This window comes from Ornithorhynchus anatinus, chromosome 8 (assembly GCF_004115215.2).
Source record: "Ornithorhynchus anatinus isolate Pmale09 chromosome 8, mOrnAna1.pri.v4, whole genome shotgun sequence".
NCBI classification, from domain to species: domain Eukaryota; kingdom Metazoa; phylum Chordata; class Mammalia; order Monotremata; family Ornithorhynchidae; genus Ornithorhynchus; species Ornithorhynchus anatinus.
In genome coordinates this window covers 45,316,309-45,334,848 of record NC_041735.1, presented here as the reverse complement: position 1 = coordinate 45,334,848, position 18,540 = coordinate 45,316,309, and the positions used below count along the sequence as shown (strand labels likewise).

Sequence of the window (18,540 nt, the reverse complement as noted above, 5' to 3'; positions counted from 1 at the left end):
AGCCATGGTGTAACGTACAGCAACTGACAGCCCCAGTTATGTATGATCCAAAATAGCATGTTCTGACACCTGCTGGGGGCACCAGAAGGTCTGGCAGTATTTTCAGTTTCACTAAGGGAATGTCCAATACCATAATTTACACTTACGTTCACCTTTTTCCCCTAACAATTCAAAGCACAATTTTTAACCATTATACAGAAAGAGGATCAGAACTGAGGAGCCAATATGTTAGTGATGTACCCAGTAGACACAGCACTATGTGTTGACTGAATCTTTTTGAGGTTTAGCGGAGAGAGCGCATGGTATTGCTAGACTGGAAACCTGGGCTCTGTCACCCCAGCTAAAACCTCCAGATCTCACTTCCTTTCAGTTGATTTTGAAAGATAATTAAAAAAAACCACCAATTCAATGGACTTTAAACTCTTTTTCCAAAAAGTTCAAAGTAATTCTTCAGTTATTATCCCATGGATACTCCCAACATCCCTGGGAGGCAGGGGTGGGGAAAAGGAATTATCATTCCCATTTCACACACACAGAAAATAGAGAAACTCTGTCTTCCAGAGAGGTAAAGTGCAGAACTGGGATTAGAAATAGGTCTCTCTGAACCCTTGCCCAATACAGCATAATGGATAGAGACCGTACTTTGGGGTCAGATGGACCTGGGTTCTAATCTCACCTCTGCCACCGCCTGGTGTGTGGCCTTGGGCAAATCACTTCATTTCTCTGTGCCTCAGTTACCTCATCGGTAAAATGGGGATTAGGAACATAAGCCCTATGTGGGACAGGTACTTTGTCCAACCCGATTTGATTGTATCTATCCCAGTGCTTAGTACAGTGCCTGGCACATAGTAAGCACTTAACAAATACAACAATTATTATTATTAATAAAAAACTTTGCAGTTTCTTTCTATCTGCAGCAAACTGTTGACAGGTAAATTGTGATACCATTTTTATACTCTCTTTTTCTTTCAAACAAGTCATTTTCTCTACTTTGTCAACATATTCTATTTTTACTGAAGCTTTGCAAGAATAGCACATGCAAATAATTCTATTTGCTTTCAGTTTTACAGTAAACTTCTACAACACAATTGAAGTCTCCAAACTCTATTTCAAAATGTAATTTCTCATGATTACTCATGACTGTGATTGTTAGTAGTCTATTAATATTTGCCTCTGCCATAAAAGCTTCCAAATAAGCAATGGTTACAGTATAAGATTTTAGCAAATACTTTTTTTGGTATTTAGTCAGTCCAAAACAACAGATTTTAAAAAATCTTTGTTATGCATAACTAGCTGAGATTTTCAAAATAAAAATACCTTCACTATCTTTACCCATAAAAATAAATTTCACCTCTTGTAATAATCTCTTTATCCTCAGGTGCTAGTGGAATCATATGGATTTCTGGCTATTATATTGCTTTAAAAATAACTATCATCTGAAATGAAAATCACCTCAGACAAGTAGGCCCCCAGATAGGCTGCCCTTTCTAGCTTTCAAGTTATGAGTGTAGTAAGCATTTGTTTGTCATGAACTCTGAGGAGCTCATAAAACAGGAAGGATGTTTGACAGTCCCTCCATAACACTAAATTGACATAAAATCTGATATGATTCGTAGGAAACCAAATGTAAATTTATTACAGGATTTCCCAGTAGAGTTTTGATAGCTCTCACTATTAAGATAATGAAGATATGATCGAAACTGTAGCAGTTAAACTCTACTCTACTCTAAACTCAATTTTAGAGTTTATAAGCTTACTTCATAGTGTGTTTGGTGGGGTGTAAATTTGATTTAAATAGTCAAATTCTAAAAAGTGAATTGATCGTGAGAGACTCTGAAACTATTTTAATTCACTAAAAGTTAAAAATGAATTTTATTTAACTTTGTTTGTCCTAGGTCCACTTCCCCAACATTGATTTGTTTTTCATATGATGTAGAAAAAGCCCTGGGACAAAAGTGTGAAGGCTCAAGAAGAAAGAATTTGATAGCCAAGGTAACAGTCCTGCTAATCTTCTGTAAAAAATACCATATTTGCCTAATGGTTTTAAAAATTATTTCATTTTAAACAGAAGAAATGCTAAGGACACTAACATATACACAATAATATGTTACATCATTTTGAAGGACTCAACAACACATCTCTAAAAATCTCCAGAAATTTTCTGTTAATTTTTTTAAGAAAATGAAATATCCAAGAGGCTTAACAAATCATTGCATGCTCCTGATAGATGCATTTGGCACTGAATACCACATCTACATTATGCTGAATAATCTCCTGGTCATCTCTATTTTGTATTCTATAAATGGAAGGCATAAAGATGAAGGCATTAATATATACGTTGATATTAAATTAGCATATGAAACAATGCAGGGATTCACTTTAAAATGGCATGGCAATATTTAAATCTTAAAGTGTATTTACCTCAGCACATCTATGAAACAATGAAAATGTTTCCCTCTTATCAGTTATTACGGTGCATGCCACTTTAGGATAGGTACGAGAAAACAGGGAAGCCTAGGCACTCAGCTACTCTCACCCATAGGTCTGATTATTCAATTTCAAAGCCTTTAATGAGCGTGCGAATCACATGGTTTCTGTAATCTATAACTAAAGTAAATGAGAATTTTTCAATATGGCTTAGTAACACAAAACCCACTGAGATATCAGCATTTGGTGTAGGTTTTCCAAATAGCTACACCCACACATTTCCTCAGTAGGAGTAAAAGCTTTCCTCCTATAGCCGGCTACCTAAATTTAGCCTAAAGAGCAACTCTTGGCTAGAAACACCCTTTCCGCTATGTGTGTTGAGAATGACTGGTGCAGTGAGCCTATTACTCATCTAAAACCCACAAGTAAGGACAGAAAAGTTGCCATGTTAATTTCAGAAAGTAGGAACACTGCTGAACATAGTACAATAATAATCGGGCCAGATTCCACGTTCCTTGTAAGGCTATTTTTGGAGTCCGAGTATTTTAACTTCTGTATAAAGTGGGTGTGACAGAGGATGTTTATGAGAGGATGGGTTGGAGCCAATATGTTACTAAAACAACAATAAAGTTATTACGTCGCTAACAGGGAGAAAGATGACATGCTAAGCAATTTACTGGCAAAGAGATGTTCGAAGTCTGAGATAAATGTACTGTATCTGAATTAGGCAAGCCTTGCCGGATGCTGAAACACACCAGTTACACATTTCCAAAAGCCAAAGCACTGTGTTAAACAAAGTGAATTTATCAGCCACAGTGTTTTATTGAGTGCTTTAATAATACAAGTGTACATCAACTGATCCACAGTCAAAAGTGGCAGGTCCCTAAGAAATTTACAAGCACTTTAAGTAAATCAAAATACATATTATTTCGTTCGCTCCAATAGCCTTTGTGTGGGAAACAGAAGGCTAGTGATAAACAGAGTCTCAGTAATGCACAGTGATTCTTGATTTTAAGCTTTTATACAAAACTTGTTCCCAGTAGCATGCACCCACCATTAAAGACTTCAGTACAAAAAATTAACCCTAAACACTACATTTAAGTAGAAACGAGATATAGTTTTGAATTTTTCTGTTTTCCCAAAGACCACGTAAAAGGAAAAAAAACACACATTAATACAAAGCTTTGGACAAAGCTCTATACTATTACAGATCCAACATTCTTTGCACTGAAAACAAAAAAAATTCCCATCTACTTTGAGGGAAACGACTTTCAAGTTAAGAGAATCAAAAAAGAAAAAAAAGAAAAAAGAAAAAGAAAAAATAAAAAAGAAAGAACAACCTATTGTCACAAAATGGTTGAAAACTTAATAAAAAAATAAGAACGAAGGGAAGGGAAGGGCTATTGATGCACTTAGTGAATGTGCTTGCACAGGTCCAGCAGCATCTGTAGTAGGTTCCTATGTGGCGTATCTCTTGGTCCACTGTCTGGCCATCCTGTCATGTTCTGCTCTGTTAGTCATGTATTGAGTGGCAATACTTCCAACCAGGGGATCAGCTGAAAGGGAAGCAAAGCCATGAAATCATTATCGGCACATTTTCAGTTCTATCGCTGGAAAGTAAGGTGTCAGTGAAATCAGGTTCATTGAAGCATGGATGGTAATGATGCCAGATGGGCTTTTTAATGAGAAGACATTCCTTCTTTTAGATAAGCAGTTTTAACTAGATTCAATGGATCACAAGTACCAAATGAATAAAAATACCAAGTCAATTTAGCTGCCTGCAAACTTGTAGCCGGGCTTTTAGAATCAGCCCTCAGGATGTCTTTCAATCAAAGAATCGATGGTATCAATTGGACATCTGCTGTGGGCAGAACACTGGGCAAAGTGTTCGGTGGAGCCTGAGAGGACACACCAGAAGCAAAGCAGAAGACTCCTCCACTCTCACAACTTCAAATTCCAGCTCTACACATGATTCCCAAATCTCTCTCTCTTGCCACTAATCCTCTCCTTCTTCCAGCTCTACACATGATTCCCAAATCTCTCTCTCTTGCCACTAATCCTCTCCTTCTCGTATCTACGTCTACCCCTAAGACATCTCTTCATGAATGCAACACCAGCACCTCAAACTCGACACATCTAAAACTGAACTCATCTTCCCTCCTATCGCTCTCCCATCACAGACGACAAACACCAATCCTCTTCCTAGCATCTCAGATGATCGGTGTTGTTGACTGATTGGAGTGATGGGAGCCTTTGACCTTGGTATTATCCTTTACTCCTCCCTGTCTTTCATTCTCTAACCACAACTGGTCTGTTGTCAAATCCTATTGATTTTTCCTGCAAAGAATCCTCCATCCCTTCTCCGCCAACCAAACAGCCACCATGTTGGTCCAGACACTGGTCAAATTCTGCTTTGACTAGTGCATCAGCATCCTTCACTGACTTTCTTCCCTCCAGTGGTTCTCTTCTCCAGGCCATTCATTCATTTGTATTTATTGAGCGTTTACTGTGTGCAAAGCACTATACTAAGCGCTTGGGAGAGTACAATATAACAATAAACAGACACATTCCCTGCCCAAACTCTGCTGCTGTGTTGCACTGGTCCAGGCCACAACTTCACACTCTTTAAACTATGTTTTTTTAAACTGTGTTTAAAAAGGCACAGTTTTACTAGTTGGAACACATGAGGATGGATAACGTAGAGGCTTCAGGAAGGTTCTGACACTGAAGCAGAATTAGAAACACAGGTGCTACCCAACCTGGACGCCATACGACTGACTACTTGGGCATTTCCATCAGCACCATTTTCAGGCCGTACTCAACATCACGTAGCAGGACAAGATTGCAAACAGTGAATTTCAGTTCCTAGCGTTGAAGCTACATTCACCTCAAGCACAGCAACACTGGATGGAACGCATGAAGGGAATGAGCAATGGCAGGATACCCGGATTGTTCTACAGCGAGCTAAAATTGGGAAACTAAAAAGAGGACCAAGGAAATGCTTTAAGGCCACCTAAAACAAAGTCTTGGACAACACTTCATCCCAGTTGAAAACTGGGCTATCAATGAGATTAGATCAGGATGGCATAAATCAACAAAGGAGTGGCTCTTTTTGAGCCATAGTTTATAAGGAACAAGAGGCAGAAAGACAGTGCAAACACTGCACTGGAAAACAAAAAAGTCAGCCTTTTGGTCCTCACAACATAGCCAGGACGTGGATACCCCAATCAAGCCTCCACTCGTAGGTGAATTTTTCACTATCAGTGCTGTCCGTCAAGTACAAAAGACAATGATATACATTCTATCAGAACAGCTGTGCATCATGAGAATAATTTATTCCAATTCCCCGGCAGGACTCTACCCAAACTGTCCAGTGAAGATGCACAGTTCAGGATAACTACAGGGCTTTTCCCTTCTTGCTACCAGTCATAACGTAGGCAACAAGGGCAGGGAATGTGTCCACCAACTCTGTTACATCATACTTACGTCATACGGAGAAGCAGGGTGGCTCAGTGGAAAGAGCACGGGCTTAGGAGTCAAAGGTCATGGGTTCTAATCCCGGCTCTGCCACTTGTCAGCTGTGTGACTTTGGGCAAGTCACTTCACTTCTCTGGGCCTCAGTTCCCTCATCTGTAAAATGGGGATTAACTGTGAGCCTCACGTGGGACAACCTGATTACCCTGTATCTACCCCAGCGCTTAGAACAGTGCTCTGTAAGCGCTTAACAAATACCAACATAATTATTATCATACTTTCCCAAGGGCTTAGTACAGTACTCTGCCCACAGAAAGTACTCAAAAAATACCATTGATGATGATGATGAAGAAGAAATCTTGGAGTTATTCTCAATGGCTACTGTAAATCATCATTCCAATAAGCTGCAGCAGCAAAAATCAATCCATCAATCAATCAATGAGACTTACTGAGTGCTCACTGTATGCAGAACACTGCACTAAGAAGTTGGGAGAGTACAATACAACAGAGTTGGTAGAAATGTTGGTAGAATTGGTAGAATCCACAAGGAACCTTCAGTCTAGAGAGGGAGACAGTCACTAATATAAACAAATAATTTATAATAATAATAGTAATGGTATTTGTTAACTGCTTAGTATGTGCCAAGCACTGTTCTAAGCACTGGGGTAGATACAGGTAATCTGGTTGTACACAGTACTTGTTCCACATGAGACTCACAGTCTTAATCCCTATTTTACAGATGAGGTAAGTGAGGCATAGAGAAGTGAACTGGCTCGCCCAAGGTCACACAGCAAACAAGTGGCGGAACCAGGATTAGAACCCACATCCTCTGACTCTCTAGCCTGTGCTCTTTCCACTAATCCATACTGCTTCTCTGCAAAGAACAGCAGCATGGCCTAGTAGAAAGTACACAGGCCTGGGAGCCAGAACCAGGGTTCTAATCCCAGAGCCGCCATTTGTCGGCTGTGTGACCCTGGGCAAGTCACAACTTCTCTGTGCTTCAGTCCCTCATTTTCAAAATGGGGATTCAATATCTGTTCTATCTACTTGGTCTGTGAGCCCCATGTAGGATCTGATTATCTTGTATCTACCTCAAAATAGAGATAGTGCTTGGCACATACTACGTGCTTAACAAATACCGCAATTCTTATTAGATATTTAAATTAGGCTGACAACACTGGATAGCATCAGGAAAGCAAAACAAAAAGGAACAGTTTTGCTACTATTAAAAACCAAAGTTTGCCAGTACCTGGAAATTATATGCAGTTCTGGCTGCCACAGTTTAGGAAGGAGATAAAAGGGTAGGGGAGGAGAATAATAACAATAATAATAATAATAATTGTGGTATTTGTTAAACACTATGTGCCAAGCACTGTTCTAAACGCTGGGGTGGATACAGAATGATCAGGTTGTCCCACGTGGGGCTCACACTTTCAATCCTCATTTTACAGATGAGGTATCTGAGGCACAGAGAAGTTAAGTGACTTGCCTGAGGTCAGACAGCACACAAGTGGTGGAACTGGGATTAGAAACTATGTCCTCCGACTTCCAAGCCTGTGCTCTTTCCACTAAGCCACGCTGCTTCTCTGAGGATACGGAGGAGGGCAACTTAGATGACCAAAGGAATGGAGAAGCTCTCTCATGAGGACAGACCAAAAGCAATAGGATTCCTCCTTACAGAAGGATGTAGACTGAGAGAGGCCAAGATTGAAACCTCCTAAATCATGAAGGTGTAGACAGGGTTCTCACGGTATTTTTCTTCACCAGAACCTACAAAACCAGGAAGAGAGGCTATCCACCGAGATGGGTACATTCAAAACAACCCAATGGAAATACTTATTTGACCCAGAAGATAGCAAGAAATGTAATTTGTTACCAAGGCAGGAAGTTGTACGTGATGAAAATATCAATAGGCTCAAGTGGAGTTTTGATAAATTCATGGATAAGGAAATGTAGGAATGTTAGAGAGTAAATCCTAAACACTAGGAGGGGTATTAAGGAAGGTAACCATAAAATTATTCAACTACTTGTCTAAGCATCCAATTGCCACTGTTGGATGGAGAATCCTGGATTGGACAGACCACTGATTAGATCTAGTAATGACATTTCTTATGTCTTTCGCACATAAAAGCATGGGTAAAAAGACCCCTTCCATCACTGATAACCTAATCCACATTGTGCACAAGACCTGTGCCAGGTTAATGCTTTGGTTAATGCAACTCCACAGCACTTATGTTCATATTTTTAAATTATATATTATAAATTATTAACTCACATTAATGTCGGTCTCCCCCTCTCTAAGGATACACTACCAGAACGATTGCAGATGGAGAGCGGGGCGTTCTGGGAGAGATGTGTCTGTGGTGTCGCTATGGGACGGCATAAAACACGCACTCCCCTCTAGACCTTAAGGCTGTTATGAGCAGGAAATGTGTCTGCTAATTCTGTTGTTTTGTACTCTCCAAGCGCTTAGTACAGTGCACTGCACATAGTAAGTGCTCAAAAATTGCTATTAATTGACTGATTGGACAATGCAGGTTTTCTAATCTGTCTCTTGGTTTTCTAGTGCTATCGCAGTCTCTCCTCAAGGAAGCAGAATGGCCTAATGGATAGAGTACAGACCTGGGAGTCAGAAGGACCTGGATTCTAATCCCTGCTCTGCCACTTGTCTGCTGTGCGACCTTGGGCAAGTCACTTAACTTCTCTGTGCCTCAGTTACCACATCTGTAAAATGGGGATTAAGACTGTTAGCCCTACGTGGGCTGTGGGCTGAGTCCAATCTACCCCAGCACTTAGTAAAGTGCCTGGAACATATGGACCATGCCACACTGACCTGTGGCTGCTCTTGTCTCTCAACAGTCCTCTGCTAGACCATAACGGTACTCTTGATGTTGATATGGATCCAACAGATATTAATTTAACAGATTAAGTTAATTTAACTAGAATTTGGTTCTATTTTTAACACCTGTGTGTACTTACTGGATCATTGGCACTATCCTCTTTATGGATGTAGAGAACCATAATATACTTGATTGATCATATTACCATTTGCACACAAAAACTTAAGAAATTAATTGGTAATAGAATGGACATTCTACTTCCTTAGTCTGTTCCTACTGAAGGAGAGGTTTCTGGGAAACAGTAAGTCTAAAATAGCTTCTCTCATTGGGGTAGTTTGCTATGGGCGAGCGGATACACTTGAAGCATAGAAGAGTAAAAAGAAAAGGAGGGGAAATGGTGGGGGGAGAGGTGAATTTTGGATTGCAAATTTCCTTTAGAAATCGTTACCAAAGTAATCAGTGTACTAATCCTATCAAATCCTTGTTAAGTTTCTGGCAGAAATGACTTGCTTTTATATGTGAGTAGATACAGTATTTACAGTGAAAAGGGTGGGACAAACTGTTTATTAAGGGGATTTCCCAATAAGGAATTTTAAACAAGACTAAACTCTCTTCCCAGGGCTTAAGCCAACTTCCCTCTGTACAGATGGCTCTTAAAACCTGGCCAGAGAGAGCACAACTGACCCTCAACCTCCCGCTGTTTTCCTAAGTAGGTCTTTGATTGCCACTAATAATCCCCAGCTCCCTGCTGTACTTGTTTTATTCCCCATTCCTCCCTTGCCCTTGTCCTCTTCTCCTACCATGAAGTGCAATTTAACATTCTCTAGCCCACTTTCACATCTCCCACATCTCTTGCAGGGAAATGAGATCATAAAGTCAGGCATTGGCACCTACCTACCTAGTCCCCTAGATCTGTCATAGATTAGGTCACTTCAAAACTAATTCGGGTGTAATACAATCTACAACATGCTATTTATTCCAAATAAGACTGTACCCGATAAGACATCACAAGAAATCTGCACCTAACTGGCCCATTTTTTAACCTAAAAAACCCACTATGCTTTTTATCATTCATTTAAATAGTTATAACTGCTCTCCTAATTACAGTTTGTTCAAATACATGAAAAAAATGTAATAAAGGAAGGATGATTTTCTTTGCGTTTTTATAGCTAATTTTATTTTGGCAGACAGCAATTTGGAATCAAATTCATCTCTTGGGTGTTAAGTGCTGCTTTATAACCACAATGAACATACTTAAATGAAATACTGACAGTGATGGATTGTTTTTAACCTCTTTCCAGGGCAGAGCACAATTTCTAATTTGGGGGTAAAGGTTGAGGTTTTGCACCCCTTTCCCCTAGGAGAGGCACCTCTTTCTGCAAGTTCTTGCCATGAAGTGCGTCAGGGGTGGTGGGGGAGGGGGAAGGTCATGCTGAAAGTTTGGGCACCCAGACATGGTCTGGTTTGAGCTCCGTACAGCTCCCAGCCTGCCCTTAACTCTGGCTGGATTCTTCCCTTGTTATCACCCTAGCACCTGCTATTTCATTACACAATAAATAAGTTGATTATTTGTCGGGTTTATCTCTGAACAAGTGAGTCTTCTTTATGGATGTAGAACCTCCATAATTAATTGTATTTATTGAGCACTTACTTTGTGCAGAGCACTGGTCTAAGAGCTTGGGAGAGTACAATATAACAGAGTTGGTTCACGTCCCCTGTGATGATAGAGTAGACGGTGTTTTTCTATCTGGTCCCTCTCATTTACGTTGGGAATCTTCACATTTACACTTGAATTGCAGCCTTCTGAAGGATTCGTTTTTACCAAAAACCTTGTTGTTTGCACTTCTGGTTTTAACGTTCTCAGCTGGCTGTGATTGCTTTCTATTCCTTCTGCAGAGTTTTTTTTTCCCTTACAGTTTTAACCTCATACAATCTCGGTGGCACTTCCTGTACAACAATACACTTATCTTCCCAGTTATTTTCCATTGAACAACCTAATCTTATCATCGCTTTTTAATTTAGGCAAAGTAAGAGAACCCACGTCATATCAGAGTTTGTTGGGGTTTTTTTTTGTCCCGCAGTCTCTATTAATGACCTCTCTCTTCCTGGCTTCTCTAAATTTGGTGCAACAGTAGTTTTATTTTTAATCAATCAATCAATCGTATTTATTGAGCACTTATTGTGTGCAACTACTGTACTAAGCACTTGGGAGAATACAATATAGCAGATTTGGTAGACATTCCCAGCTCACATCGAGGTTATAGTTTAGTCCTTACTTTGTGGCAGGTACCGTACTAAGCACTGGGGTAGATACAAGGTAATCAGGTTGGACACTGTCCATGTCCAACATCGGGCTCACAGTCTTAATTTTACAGATTTTACATTTTACAGATGAGTTAAATGAGGCATAGAGAAGTTAAGTGATTTACCCAAGGTCACACAGCAGACAAGTGATGAAACAGGAATTAGAACCAAGGTCCTCTGATTCCCAGGCCTGTGCTCTTTCCATTAGGAATTCCCTGACTAGGCCCTCCTTTCCTCTTCTCCCACTCCCTTCTATGTCATGCTGACTCACTCCCTTTATTCAACCCCCCTTCCAGTCCCACAGCACTTGGGAGTCTAGAGGTCCTGGGTTCTAATCTCGGCCCTGCCACTTGTCAGCTGTGTGACTTTGAGGAAGTCACTTCACTTCTCTGTGCTTTACTTACCTCATCTATAAAATGGGGATTAAGACTGTGAGCCCTCTGAGGGACAACCTGATAACCCTGTATCTACCCTAATGCTTAGAACGGTGCTTGGCACATAGTAAGCGCTTACCCATGGTTGGGTAGGGATCTTCTCTAACTGCTGCTGAATTGCACTTTCCAAGCACTTAATACAGTGCTCTGCACACAGTAAGCGCTCAATAAATGCGATTGAATGAATGAACAAATACCACAATTACTATTATTAATAATAATTCATTTATTTATATTAATGTCTATCTGCCCCTCTAGACTGTATGCTGATTGTGGACAGGAAATGTGACTGTTTACTGTTATATTGTATTCTACCAAGAGCTTAGTACAGTGCTTTGCACATAGTAATCGTTCAATAAATATGACTGACTCTAGTTCTGACTACTTTTCAGTAATAATTCACTATCAATAAGGTTCATCATCCTACTGCCAAACAAGTTTTTTGATCATTAATAATCCCAAAGAATCAATCTATCAATCAATGGCATTTATTGAGTGATTTCTATGCGCACAGCACTGTACTAAGTGTTTGGGTGAGTACAATAAGGGGCTCACACCTTAATCTTATGTTTTGTAAAATAATCTCAACTACTTTTAACTTCATTTTCTGCTAACGCCTTGATTAAGGCTTTTCCAGGAGACTGGCAGTGACATGGAGGAAGTGACTGCAATATACTTTGTGCTAAGTTATCTGTCATAACCTTAGGCAGTGTACCATTCTTACAAAAGGAGAATCAGCATGGCCTAGGGGAAAGAGCATGGACCTGGGAGTCAGAGGACCTGGGCTGATCCCAGCTTGACTTGCCTGCTGTGTGACCTTGGACAAGTCACTTAACTTCTCTGTGCCTCTGTTTCCTTTTTTGTGAAATGGGATTTCAATGCCTGTTCTCCCTTTCCTCTAGACTGTGAGTCCCATGTCGGGCAGGGACTGTGTTGGACATTAACTTGCATTTTACCTCAGCACTTAGTACAGAGCTTGACACATAGTAAGTACTTAACAGCGTGGCTCAGTGGAAAGAGCACAGAGGTCATGGACTCTAATCCGGGCTCTGCCATTTGTCAGCTGTGTGACTTTGGGCAAGTCACTTAACTTCCCTGGGCCTCAGTTCCCTCATCTGTAAAATGGGGATGAAGACTGTGAGCCTCACGTGGGACAACCTGAATACCTTGTATCTACCCCAGCGCTTAGAACAGTGCTCGGCACACAGTAAGTGCTTAACAAATCCCAACATTATTATTACTTAACAAATATCACAGTTTATTTTTTAATATAAGAGAAATAACTAACAATGGTTATTGTTATCCACACTTGCATTTCAAAATGATTATTTATACTACTACACATGTTGAAACTATTCTATCTTCACCCACAGATACGATGATAGTTCTCAGAGAAGCCTGGTACAAATATTTGTTTATGCATCATTAAATAGATTCCTCTGATCTCATGTCCTTAGGAGTGACAGGCCTCTGGCCACTCAACTATATTTACTTGGGTTGAATAATGTGGACTGCAGTTCATGAAGCCTGCTGTAGTACACAAATATCTCTCTCTCTTTTTTAATGGTATTTATTAAGTGCTTTTCCTGTTCTAGAAGTTGGGGTAGAAACTAGGTAATCAAGTTGTACACGGTCTCTCTCCCAAATGGGGCTCACAGTTTAAGTAGGAAGGAAAATAGGTTTTGAATACCAATTTTACAGTTGAGGAAACTGAGACACAGAGAAGTTAAGCAACTTGCCCAAGGTCACACAGCAAGCAAATGGCAGAGCCAGGATTAGAATTCAGATCCTCTGGCTCCCAAGGCCCATGCTTTATCCAATTAGGTCATGCTGCTTTGAATAGTGTGGAGGAACAGGCTGGTATTAAGGGCAAAAATAATTTGAGTTGGTGCTAGCATGTTCGTGCTATTTCTCCCCCTCCCCCACATTGTCAAAAATTTGTTCCAATTTTTTTTTTTAGAAATAATCTGCTTCAAAATTTGTCTAAAGGACCTCCCTCTATTGACGGCACAATGTTGGACTCTTCCAGTAGTCTGACTCGTTTACTGACCTAACAAAAGAGCAAAAGCTCAAACATTAAAGCCAGTCTACTAAAATAATCATTCTTTTATCTAATGATTCAGATGAATAAAACGAATTCATTCAAACATGATTCCAATCATCTTCCTCATATTCTCTACAAAGTTAGACAAACTAAGACAAAAATTAAGACAAAAAATATAAGGACGGTTTACAGATCACGAGCCAATATCTCGCAGAAACAGTCAAAACAATGCTTTCTCTTCATCCCATTCTCCCTAAAAGTTGTCTTGTGTCCACAATGGACCAGATATCCAAAACTGAACTGGCTTTCAAGGAGAGAGCTTGTTGTGGTCAGTGAACGTATCAGATTATTGTTATATTGTACTCTCCCAAGCGCTTAGTACAGTGCTCTGAACCCACTAAGTGCCCAATAAATACGATTGAATGAATTAATGGGAGAGGAATGCCCAATCCTGCTTTTTGCCTGGTTGATTTGTCCATGTTGTGATTTAAGTTTTTAAAAATGTAACATATGGGGTGGGAGAAGTTCCACTTCTCAGTTTTGAGCTTGATCTTGCAAAGCAGATGGGGTAAGTCTGAACAGTAGTCATTCATGTTAGAGTGACGATACATCCAGGGAACACTGAGCACCAAATTTATAGATGCTCTGAAAGACAAATCTCTTGAGGTGGAGCCAGCCGGAGCCTACCTACTATTGTTCACATGCCTTTGATAAAATGGTCTATTACATGACCTTCAAGGAACATTACCAAGGAATAACAATGAGCAGTGCAGCGACACAGCCATTTTGGCATGCTTCTCCCAGACACAAGTTGACCTATTGTGTTGCTGAGGAGAGACAAAAAGCTTGGCTAGTGTAGTGGTGTCAGAGAAACAAAAAGCTGGATTGACATTCTAATGGAATTTGTCAGAGCCTCGTAAAACTCAAAGAAGCCTATTTAAGTCTGGCTTTGGGAGTGAGGGTTATCAAAGTGGACATAAGGGCAGAGAAATGTATTGACAGGGTGACGACGTAATAAAGAACCCAGCCTTAACCTCTGGAAATTGTTATGGATGTATCTACCATGCCATGATCTCTAGAAAATTGAGTGAACAATTGATCCATCAGTGGAAACTGAATCTAATCAATTTTATAGATGAAATTCTAAGTCATGTCTCTGTATCTCTGTACATTCATACAGATTGAATCTTTTTTTACTGAGGAACATGCACAAACACAAAGAGTATGGTAGCTCTTTTACGTAATATTAGATTATATCTTATTTTTAAGTTGTTCTATTTATCACAAGCTTATCAAAGGCCTAAATGGAAGCTAGAGAATGATGAAGAATTAGTGAGATGCATAAATGATCAATTTAAGAGTGGCAAGAAGGCCTGATAGCAATATTTGATGGAAAATACCTTAAAAGTTAACAGAATCACAAGTAACTGAACTGAAATAAACTGATAAACCACTTTTTTAATGGTTTTGTTAAGCACTTACTATGTACTAAGTGCTGGGGTAGATAAAACTAATCAGGTTGGGCACAGTCTACGTCCCACATGGGGCTCAGTCTTAATCCCCCATTTTAAAGATGAGGTAAGGCACAGAAAAGTGAAGCGATTTGCCCAAGGTCACACAGCAGACGAGTGGCAGAGCCTGGATTAGAATCCACGTCCTCTGACTCCCAGCCACATGCTCTATCCATTAGGCCACACTGCTATATTGAGAAGAAAATTGTTTTCATATACTCATAGAATGGGCCAGTTACATATCAACGATTTCAATCTGCTTCCTCTTCGTAACCACTTTTGAAGTACTCTGCATGGTTAGGTGCAGCTTCTGAAGCAAGTTTCCAAATGATTGTGGTGGGAAAGCAGAAAGTGCCGAAGCATTACTGTCAGTGACTGGAAAGTGCATTGACAATGGAACTTACAGCAATCCGAAAGGTAAAATGTTTCCCACAGTTGCAAGTATGTGGTTAAAGAACAAACCCATCTGAAGCATTTATCTGATAGCGGGCAAATGCCTCAAATTAAAATACAGAAAACCATTGTTATGCTTACAACATTCCAAAGTACTGCTTATAGAAGAATGTCTTGAAATGCAGAGATTGACCCTGAACTGCAGTAGTGAAACCTCTCTATAGTAGTCCCACAAGTCATGTTTTCCTGAATCTAGCATGCATTTTTTATGATCATGACCAAAAGGTCATGTAAGCAATGTTGTATCATTTTCCTGACTATAACATTCAATCACCTTGATCCATGAAAATGTGTTAGAAAAGTTATAGTGAAATTTTAAACTCTTTAGAGGGTCTTCACTGCTTTACGTCTCTGACCCCCATATTTAAAAAAAACCTTGGTAGATTTTTTTTTTTGGTTGATTTCAAACTGACATGTCTTCAGTTTTTTTTTAGAGAAGTAGCATGGCCCAGTGGAAAGACTACAAGTCTAGGAGTCAGGGGGCCTGTGTTCTAATCCTGGCTCTGTCACTGGTCTTTTTTTACAGCAATTGTTAAGGATTTACTGTGTGCCAGGCACTGTGGTAGATACAAGCTAATCAGTTGGACATGGTCCATGTCCCACATGGGGCTCACGGTCTTTATTGTCCATTTTACAGATAAAGTATACTGAGGCACTGAGAACTTAAGTGACTTGCCTAAGGTCACACAGCAGACAAGGTGGCAGAGCCAGGATTAGAATCCAGGTCCTCTGATTCTCAGGCCTGTGCTCTTTCCACTAGACCACGTTGCTTTCCTGCTGTGTGACCTTGGACAAGTCACTTAACTTCTCTGTGCCTCAGTTACCTCATCTGTAAAATGGGGATTAAGACTGAGCCCTAGGTGTGCCAGGGACTGTGTCCAACCCAGTTTTCTCCTCCAAACTATAAGCTCCTTCTGGGTAGGGAACATGTCAACCACCTCTGTTATATTGTATTCTCTCAAGTGCTTATTACAGTGCTTTTACACACATTAATACGATCGATTGATTCACTGTTTTCATTCTGAATTTATCAATAGTGGTCTGCCTTTCCTCCAGGCACCAATAAAACTTCTATCTTGAACAAAATGATCGTTTCCCACCTTTGTTTATAAAATGGGTTGAATTTGATCTCATGGACTTGGGTGAAGATGAGGGACCTCTGTTGTTGCCCCAACTTTTTAAACAATTTAAATTGGGCAGCTGGATATACATTATGTGGGAAAAAATAAATAAACCATCCATAGTGAATTCTGCTGCAAAAATGGTTTCCTATCATACTGAGGAGCAAACTTGCATAAATATCAGAGTGGGCCAATCTAAAAGAGGTTGGATTTGAAGAAAGAAGAAGCCCTGCTTCTAGTGCTTCACTAAAAGATGACTACATTTCCAAATGATTTGTAGCTGTAAATTTTGTGCATTTTATTGGTGGTCATTTCATTCATGTGGTGAAAATAGCTGGAGGCCAGAGGTCAACTGATGTTTTTACAACAAAAGTTTATATTACTTAACTTAAGAATTGTGTAAAGAATGTGATTTGTGTGCTACCAACCAAGATCACCATTCAGAGAAGGAAGGTTATAAAATGGAACAAATAATCAGTGATCTGGCTATTTGTTCATAATAATCTAGAAGCATAATTTCTGGGTGGTTAACAGCACTGAGCTAGAAATCAATATGACTCCTTTCCCCAAACATACACCTACATCATATTCCTTTAGCGGGCTCTCCCTCTCTTTTCCCCCACCACATTTCCCATAATTAAAGGTTCTTCTTGTGGAAAATGTTCAAACTTGAAAAAACCCACTACCGTTATGCCTATCAGCACACCAAAGACCTACCCCTCGATTAACGAGTTGAAATTCATGTTTGATCCCGATCATCAACAGTGAAATCCCTTTATATCATCCCCCAGGCAAGCCTTCCTGATATATGTTTTGAGAGGTTATATTTAACTGAATTTTAAATACGGTGTTCATAACAAAAGATGCCAATGCCATCCCCCTCCCCCACCACCCAAATGAGATCTAGCTGTCCTTGAAGTAACCCATCATCCCCCTTAAGTCCGCTGAGGCAAAAGTTAAGGCCGAGGGCTGAGGTGGACCATCTGGCCTAGAGTATTGCCTAGAAAAAGGGTGCTCTAGCAGGTGAAAAAAAAATCACTCTGGGAAAACTAGATTTGGCTAGGAAAGATCCAAGACCCAGAAGTCAGGCATAACTTGGAAAAACAGTTGTGTACGACTTCAAAACTGGGTTAGAATACAGTCAAGTCAGTGGTGACCAAACTAGGGTCTTGTGTCACCAATCAATGCCTTATCCCAAAGAGTCCTTCTGCCACTGCAGACTGCCCACGCAACTTGTAAGAGGTCAACTGCCACTAGGCAGCAACCGTTAACCAGCAAGTTCATCTCTCTCCACAGCCACAGGGAAACCCTGCTCCCCAGAGAGTAACAGGATTTTTACTTAGGTAACTGGAGTGTGGGTTTTAACAATGCTATTGGTTAGGGCTTAACCAATCTTTCTTTTCTCATCTTTGCCAGTGGGCTTACTATTGAGGACTCCCAGCTTCAATCAGCATTCTAGAGCATTCCAGCTTCTGGTTAGATTAGGGTCGACTTCACAATAATAGTTCTATCTTGATTGGGGAAAAAATAACTGACGATCAATTTTCAGTTTGGCTTCAAATAAGGAGGGCTTAGTCAGGGAAGGTCTCTTGCCTTCAGTAAAGCTTTGAAGTGGGGGGACATTCACTGTCTGATGGATTTGAGGAGGGAAGGTGTTCCAGGTCACAGGCAGGAAGTGGGTAAGAGGTGAGAGGCCGGCGGCGAGATAGACGAGACCGAGGTACAGTGAGAAGGTTAGCGTTAGAAGAGCAAAGTGTGCGGGGTAGGTTGTAGTACGAGAGTAGCGTGGTGAGGTAGGAGAGGGCAAGGTGATTGAGTGCTTTAAAGTCAATGGTGAGGAGTTTCTATTTGATATGGAGGCTAGGAGTCAGAGGACCTGGGTTCTAATTTCAGCTCTGCCACCTGTTGCTGTATGACCTAGGGCAAATTCAC

The 18,540-nt window shown here is 40.3% G+C and overlaps 1 protein-coding gene across 2 annotated transcripts in view; it reads right to left on the bottom strand.

The window, feature by feature from the left end:
* Positions 1-3,225: 3,225 nt before the first annotated feature.
* The window catches only part of LOC100077839 (ubiquitin-conjugating enzyme E2 E2), a 298,628-nt gene continuing 283,313 nt past the window's right edge, over positions 3,226-18,540 (bottom strand). For both annotated transcript variants that reach the window (XM_029071336.1, XM_029071337.1), the window contains exon 6: positions 3,226-3,983. In XM_029071336.1, coding sequence (XP_028927169.1) covers positions 3,886-3,983 — 98 coding nt within the window. In that variant the 3' untranslated portion in view covers positions 3,226-3,885. The remainder of the gene's footprint in view (positions 3,984-18,540) is intronic.